General features: G+C 40.5%; 2 protein-coding genes across 2 annotated transcripts in view; both read right to left on the bottom strand.

Moving 5' to 3' along the window:
• Positions 1-524, bottom strand: part of emc7 (ER membrane protein complex subunit 7) — a 5,414-nt gene extending 4,890 nt beyond the window's left edge. The window contains exon 1 of the mRNA XM_024291061.1: positions 292-524. Coding sequence (XP_024146829.1) covers positions 292-524 — 233 coding nt within the window. The remainder of the gene's footprint in view (positions 1-291) is intronic.
• Positions 525-1,392: 868 nt separating this feature from the next.
• Positions 1,393-6,144, bottom strand: katnbl1 (katanin p80 subunit B-like 1). Its single transcript, XM_024291060.2, has 10 exons — positions 5,989-6,144; positions 5,559-5,671; positions 5,451-5,488; positions 5,101-5,386; positions 4,909-5,024; positions 4,778-4,828; positions 3,494-3,583; positions 3,316-3,420; positions 2,831-2,924; positions 1,393-1,894 (listed from the first exon to the last, which is right to left on the bottom strand). The coding sequence occupies exons 2-10, from the start codon at positions 5,658-5,660 to the stop codon at positions 1,862-1,864; spliced, it is 915 nt and encodes a 304-aa protein (XP_024146828.1). The 5' UTR covers positions 5,661-5,671; positions 5,989-6,144; the 3' UTR covers positions 1,393-1,861.
• Between the last annotated feature and the right edge of the window lie 1,853 nt (positions 6,145-7,997).

Raw genomic sequence — 7,997 nt, 5'->3', positions numbered from 1 at the left:
CCTAAACAAGTGCCTGTCTGTAAACATGTTTGTACAGGTGGGTCCACAATACAGGTGGACCGACGTATTACTACCATTAAATACGTATAAAACAATAATAAACCCATTAAGCAACCATAAATAAAATACAGTTACGAAGTCACACACTGGCTTGAGTAGACATGATTTTATGTCTGTTTATTCCTCATGTTGAGCACAGTTTGTTCAGGTTCGGAGGTCGAGCTGCTAATGGCTAATGCTAACGGGTTAGCATACAGGCTAAAGAGCTAACGATTGTTTAGCAGATTTTACCTTAAAAATCCCACGTAGTCTTCACCGTCCACCAAGACTCTGGCCGTGGACACCCAGTCCTGTGCTTTCACGCCGGGGACGATCGCTCTGCCTTCGATTTTGAACCGATCTCCGCCGAGCGGCGTCGCTGCGGCCGCGCCAGGCCCGGGATCCGAGTCTGTGAAGCCCCGCACCGCAACGATGGCAGCCAGCACGATGAGCCACGACAGCGACATTTTTTCCACGAACGACATCCCGCGCGCCTTTACTGACCAGAAACCGCCGCGAGGAGACCGAGAGACTGCGTGAAACTGAACGCCGGTGAGGGAGGTAGCGGCAGAGCCTGCATCAGCTGTGCCTGAGGAAAATGACGTCAGCTCAAGAGAAAACTTTATTGTTCAAAGCAGTGATTACAAAAAAAAAAAAAAACTTTAAAACTTTTTCTTTTTTTAAAGATTTTATTTCATACGTAAAAAAGCGAAATATAATAGTGTCTTCCCTTTATACAGAAAACTTTGTTAACACCAACAATTCCAAACGCTGATATTAAGCTTTCCAATATAAAATATTTAAGTTTATTTTAAATTAGCGTGTATGTAAGAAAATCTGAATTTTGATGAGGTCAGCTTGTCTGCAAAAGTCATAACTTTATTGACCAATTAAAAGAAGCAAAGCCAATTGGTTAACATAACTTGCCCCTTACTTTTACTTATTTGCATAATTGCATAAAGCCCATTTACACATTTATACATTCAAAAAGTTACTGGCACAATGCATTCTTGAAACTACATTGTAAAGAAAAATATTTAATTAAAAATAATAAAAAACGGGGAATCTTTGGAAGCAGAGAGCCCTTATCTGAAAAGTATTTCAATATCCTGTTGGAATTGTGATTATTCTTTTGATAAATACGATTTGTGCTGATATTCAAACTTGTTTTAAATATTTTGCCATTAAAAACACGTTTAAATCATACCGTAATATCTAGTACACAAAATAAAGTTAACTTTTTTGTAATGTCCTGTCATAATAAAGGCAAGTCACCCTTATAGAAATGTTAAGACCCTTTTTAAAATGATGGTACAAGAGATTTAGGCACAAACATTTCAATAATTCAAGTTCTGTTTGTTTTTATGAAATTTATTTAAAAAGCTTAAAAGAATCTCTTATTTTGACATTTTACAAAGCACAGTCAAATGAAGAGACAGGATGCAGAGAGCACAAGCTAACAAAAACAATAACTTAAAGACTCGCAGATCCATCTTAATCGTGGAGGATCTGAATGGAAGCAGTGTAGTCCAGGACAAAGACCTTGGCACTTCTTAGAGCGACACGTCGCCCCATCTCATGGAGTCAACCCAAGAAGACCCTTCATGAGACAACAGTCCACTTCAATGTGAAGCAGTCACTTGCTGTGCAGGAAGAGCCTCGCAGGCCTCCATAGGAGTCTTCAGCTCTAACTGAGGAAGGAGGTCTGAACTGTCAGCTTCAGTCCAGTTAAGACATTCCAGTGTGAGAGGATGAACCAGTCCCAGTGTGCGGTGACATGACGGTGTCAGGCAGCAGTGGTCTGGTCCTCAGAGCTGCAGAGTCAGGGCAGCTGGGAGAGATGAGCCGCGATGGCCTGAAACCGAAACAACAACCATCCTTCAAAATAAAACCAGAGAAATCCTAAAATAACTCACAGAATGACGTGGATCTCATCTAAAATATCTCAGCATTGCTTCATTTTGGGGTCCAGAACCTTTGAATAATCTTAGTAATAATAGTGTGAATTGAATCAACATTCACACAATAGTGATTCTCCTGCTCCCTTCTGTACGTTTTTTGGCTCGTAAAAACTCAATCACACTTTCAGAGATTTCAGTAATTTTGGTATTAAAATATTCAGCTGGTTTAGGACGTTACTGCTTGGATTTTCGGTATTCATAAACTTTATAGACTGTGTTGTATTCTCTATTTGATTTTGTGTTTTTTTTATGTTCCTGCTCACGAAAGGAAAAAAATAAAGAAAGAAAGAAACCTCATATTTTAGCAACACTAAATATTTTTTGAAAATTGGCATGAATTTTACTACAAATTTTTCAGAAATTTAGGTCAACTTCAGCACTCTTTCATAGTTTTTTGATGACATTTCCAGTCTTTTAGTAAATTAAAAATTTTCCAAATAGCTTTTGCTATTTCAGCAAAAAGCTTCAGCATCGTCAGCAACTACGTTCAGCAAAAAGCATTCACACTAACATTCTTGCAGGAAATGCAACTTTTCTAGTTATAATAACCTTACCTAAGGAATAAAAGATCAGAATAAACCCTAAGAGGGGCTGCATGAATGCTGCACATTACAAAAGAACCAAAGATGGAGGGAAACAAAAAAAAACACTGACAAACTGAATTCTGGACTTTTCTAAAAAAAAAAAAAAAAAGAGTTTGATCTTTTTAACTGCAGCTTTGTGGAATTCTTGATTCGGATTGGTTCAAATGTGAGGGATCACAGCGCCGTAAACGAACCCTAAATAAAAGGAAATGTTTCACTTCCACACAGATTCCCAGAAGCTCCTACCTTTGCCAGTTCTCCTGATGATCCTGGGAGGGAACATAACCGAGTTCCCTCCTTCCACAGATCCTTCAGGCGCATCCGCATGACCTCAACATTCCTGCCAAGAACATTTCACACCTACAGGTTAGTAGATTTTAGAGTTACGTAGTAGCATAACACAAACATTTTGCTCTTATTTTGCTAAAAACCAAAACTTTTAATGTTCAATGGGAATTAAGGGGATTCTGTAGAAATGAAAACACGTTTGTTGTTTATGGACCAAACTTTCTATAGTGTAGGTCCTTTTTAAAACACAGGAGAATGGACGTTACCTTAAAAAAAATATATATATTAGGAATAAAAAAAGTCCCAAAAACGTCCCGGTTGTGGGATCAATCTACTAATAATTGGTATCAGCTCTGGAAAAGCCAGATGGGTCGATCTCTGTTTAGGACTGAAGCTTTGACCTTGGCTTTGAGCTTCAAACCTGCATGGAGGACTTCCCACACCTGTGCTCAGAGCAGCTGTCCTGCAGCCTCTTCTCTTTCTCAGAAAGCTCCGCCCACCACTTCTTGATGACGGCCTGCAGCCAGCGTAAGCCCACCACGATGTGCCTGGAAGGACAGAGGCTCAGAGCTGAGGTGGCAGACGCAGACGGGATGGAGGCAGCACTGCGCAGACACTTACTCTTCATATCTACTGAGCAGGAGGACTTTCACTTGAGGCAGGAGGTCCACGCAGCAGCCCAGAGACAGACAGGAGGCTTCAGACTGAAGGCTGCAGAGGAACATCCACAAAGTCAGCGATAGTCACATGATCTGTTACCAGCTTCTCTTCACGAGACGCTTAGAGAGAAAATATGCGCTCAAACGTCCAGTGGCCTCAATAATAATAAATTATCTGACATAAATTAATTCAAATGCAGCATTATGAATTTTTATTTCCACATTTATTGCTCTTTGAAGTGAAATGGTTATTTGATACACTCAGCACTTTGGTTCTTAACTGAAGCTTTGTTTATTAGTCACCATAATATAGATGTAATTATTGTAAAGACAAGTTAGTATTTATTGATAATTTTATTTTAAAGTTGGATAGAGCGTTAAATAACATATTGAGATATAAATTGTTCTAAAAGAAGGTTCTGAAGAAAATAAAAATATATATTTGTTTTAAAAGTAGTTACATATCATAGATTACTAAGGTAATATATTGATTATTGTAATGTTTGCCATATCGAGATACTATTGGTATCGTGAGTCATGCATCGTTAATCGCATCATAAGTTACCTTGAGATTCCCTGTCCAACTGAAAACTTGAAAGAATTGTTGAAAATGTGAAAAAATAAAATTGAAAAGTTGAAAGAAATATTGAAAATAGGAAAAAAAAATTGAAACTTGAAAAAAAAAAAAAACGAAAACGTTACCAATTAAAACATGTTTATTTGTATTTTCAACTTTTCCTTTTCTTCAGTTTCTTATTCTTTGCTTTCACTTCTCTCCTTTGAGCTTCAATTCATATTTTTGAGTTTTCGCTGCTGAGCTGATCCTATTTTACGTGGGGCGGCGGCCTGGCGATTCTGCCAAATCAAAAATTCTGATGGCGCGAGGTTTCCATCGTTCAAATGTCTGAAATGTGAAGGAGAATTCCGGTCTCATCAACCAATCAGGGACTCCGCTTTAGCCCATGACGTGTTGATGATGTGATCAGCAGCTGGAGTCCAAAACCAAGATGGAGGAGAACCAGATCATTCTCCTCCTGAAATTCATAAGTTTTCTTATTTGACAAATCAGAAAACTTGTTTTTAAATACTAAAAATGGCTAAAACTATAGTAAAAACTCTGGGAGTGCTTTGACAATAGATGAAGAGAAGAGTGTAGACTTTAAACTTCTCTCTGACTGTCTCTTGTTGCTATAGTGAATCTGCTGATGGGTTGGACTCATTTCTCAAAGATTAAAGGTGAACTCACTTATTGGTTAAGATGGGTAAACAGTCCACCAGCAGGCTGGTGTCTTGTAATCTGAGAATCAAACAGAGCAGAAGGATGAGGAAAGGAAAGAAGACAAGTGCACGTTTACCGTCAGCTGCTGTGAGTTTTACCTGGTCAGGTAGGCCACGAGTTCACAGGCGCTCCTTCGCCACAGCGTCATGGCGACTTTGAGCCGAAGATCCCGCCCAAACAGGATGCGAGTCATGGCTTCGTGGTCCTTGGAAAGCTGGAGCACAAACAGGAGCAGAGCTGCAGGACAGAGGAAAACGTGGGTGTGTCTACACGCGAGCCGCTGCCCTCACCTCAGTGAAGTCGCTGCACTTGGAGCTGGCCCCCGGCATCCTGGAGGCCTCAGCATTGACCCACGGCCCGCCGTTGTTGTAGCAACGAGGGCCTCGCACGCCATCAGGGCAGGTTAGCTCATTCTCTTTTTCTCTGTTGGCCATTCCGGGCTCACGGGACCGGCCGGCATCGGACGAGCGGCGCTGCAGCTTCACGCCAGTCTCCACCGACGCACAGCTCCTCCTCTTGTAGGATGGCGGCTGCTTCGCTTTTCCTGGATTCTGAACTCTGCGATGCACCTGAAACCTGCAGACAGGGGTGGGGGGTCAGGAGGGCGGAGTCACGAGACGGTGGGACATCACAGACTCACCTGTCCTTATCTAAATCCTTCTGATGAATTAATTCCACCTAAAATAGAAATACAGGAAATGAAGCTAGGATTGCTGACAGCACGGAGCGGCGCGTGACGTCACAGTACCTGCTTCATGTTCTTGTCAGTAGAGAGGCGCGTGCGTATGAAGCCATCGGGTCTGATGTGGTGACTGTGTCTCCGCAGCCTGACCCGCTCAGCAGTGGCCATAACAGAACACTCTGAGGACAAACACACGGAGCCGCCCAGCAGGAGAGGCGTTAGCTTCTGATCCAATATCACCTCACGGGGATTCCACTTTGACTCCACTGAGACCTAACTAGTACCTATCCTTAATGAAAATACATATATACGGTTAAACATAAAAAAATTCAGGTTTTTACAACTTTTGAGCAGGTAGAGACCCAGGCTAAACGTAAACAGGTGGGCCGCAGCACACACCTAGCTTGTTAGCATCTCCTCGAACATATGTTTTCTCGTCAGTCCGAGCAGAAGGGGGCAATTTACGAAAGTTTACGAGATTGACCGAAACACATACCGAGTCATTTTGTGTGTGGCGGTGAGGCTCCTCCGAAATCCGAACCAAAAACGCGGATAAATTGCCGAGTTTCAAATGAACACAGCGCCGGTGATCAACAGCCTGAGGAGGGGGATGCAGTTCCTGCGGCTGCAGCGCCGCCTGCTGGTCGGAGGGTGCAGCTGCAGGTGACGTTGAGTAACGCAAGAGAAGAAAAATAATATTGAATTACTTAACAATTTCGTTTAATTTAGACATGATCGTTATATTCTGTAGACTTTAGAAGATACCATTGTCAATATAGATATCCTGTTCGGCTCTCGACCTAAGGTGTGTTTTGGGTTCTGGCCCCCTGTGTGATTGAGTTTGACCCCCCTGTAGTAGAGAATGCAGAAGACGGGGGTTAGATGGAGGAAAACTGATTTGCTGTGCTGGCTCCTGAAAGTAAAAAGCTGCGGAAAAGAAGATTTGTCTATTTTTATTTGTATCTCTTTTCTTTCCCACTGTTTACCATAAATTTGGTCCGACCCTGAAGGAGTAAAGTTTGTTGGAGCCACATGGAGACTTCCTTCAAGGCCAAAGATGAAACTATTTGAGGAAAACAGAAAGGGCTAAGCTTATAAATGATAACTTTCTATCATCTTTTTACATTTTTGGTGGGAAATGACTCTCTATGGAGAAATGCACACTTTGATCATGGAAGAAGTAGATAAATAGGAGTTGTTATTTAGGATATTTCCGTTCTTCTCCAAGTGACTTTCTAAATTCTGCAAAATAAAAGTCTTCAATGCAAATCAAAAGGGTCTCCTCAGTAAACATGGTATAGTTTGGAGGAGGCTTTTACACACCTGTTAATGTGTGACCTGCTGGTTTTCTTCTTTTTACTTGTATCGGATTAGTTGCTGTTTTGAGTGACATCAGACTCAGAAAAAACCTGTATGGAAGGGTTTTTATGCCACCAAATTCCAAGAAAAAGTCCAAATTAGTTTAAAAGTTAATTAGCCAAAACAGCTAAAGCTGAAATATTAGCTAATCTCCAAAACAGCCTAAAGACTTAAAAAAAGTAATACCTAAATTAGCCAAAACAGCTATCATGTATCTGAAATATTAGCTTACTCGAAAACAGCCTAAAAATGTTTACAAAAGCTTAAATTAGCCAAAACAACTAGCATGTAGCTGAAATATTAGCTTAACTCCAAAACAGCTTAAAAAACTAAAAAAAGTAAAGCCTAAATTAGCCAAAAAGCTACAATGTAGCTGAAATATAAGATAATATCCAAAATAGACAAAGAAATTAAGTAAAGCCTTAATTAGCAAAAACACCTATCATGTAGCTGAAATTTTAGCTAAACTCTAAAACAGCCTAAAAATGTAAAAAGGTAAAGCCTAATTCAGCCAAAGCAACTACTATGTTAGCCTAATTCCAAAACTGCCTAAACAGTTAAAACAAATAAAACCTTAATTACTCATAATAGCTATCATCTATCTGAAATATTGGATTAACTTCAAAACAGCCTAAGAATTTAAAGAAGTGAAGCCTAATTTTGCCAAAACAGATATCATGCAGCTGAAATATTAGATAATCTCCACAAACAGCTTAAAAACTTTAAAAAGTAATGCCTTAACTAGCCAAAATAGCTATCATGTGGCTGAAATATTGGCTAAATTCCCAACAACCTAAAAATTCAAAAGAGTAAAGCTTAAATTATCCAAAACAGCTAGCTTGTCTCTGAAATATTAGCTAAATTCCAAAACATCCTAAAAAACCATTTACTCTCCACTCTCCAGTGGGCCCATTTCATTTCTCATAAAAGGTTTCTGAACCGCTCTTAGTCTGGCTTGTCAATCAGGAACTGTCTGCTGCGGAAGACCCTAGCAGGGGCAAAATCCCCAAGACAGCTCAGCTCCTGAGATCATTCAAGCACTCAAACCCCTCCACCACGTTAAGGTGGCAGTTCACGAAGGGGGTGTGTATGTGTGTGTGTGTGTGGGTTGGTGGGTGTGTGTGTGTGTCGGTATGGGGGTGTGTG

This window comes from Oryzias melastigma, linkage group LG24 (genome assembly GCF_002922805.2).
Source record: "Oryzias melastigma strain HK-1 linkage group LG24, ASM292280v2, whole genome shotgun sequence".
Lineage (NCBI taxonomy): Eukaryota > Metazoa > Chordata > Actinopteri > Beloniformes > Adrianichthyidae > Oryzias > Oryzias melastigma.
Note: the sequence above shows the minus strand (reverse complement) of the source record. Positions and strands in the feature narration are given on the sequence as shown.

Bases quoted from the DNA above. Each gene is read 5' to 3' on its own strand.
- katnbl1 (XM_024291060.2), bottom strand. From the start codon at position 5,660: ATGGCCACTGCTGAGCGGGTCAGGCTGCGGAGACACAGTCACCACATC. The intron at 5,489-5,558 runs GTACTGTGACGT...TTTCTATTTTAG, and splicing joins CTGACAAGAACATGAAGCAG to GTGGAATTAATTCATCAGAA. The intron at 4,829-4,908 runs GTAAAACTCACA...TTTGATTCTCAG, and splicing joins CTCGTGGCCTACCTGACCAG to ATTACAAGACACCAGCCTGC.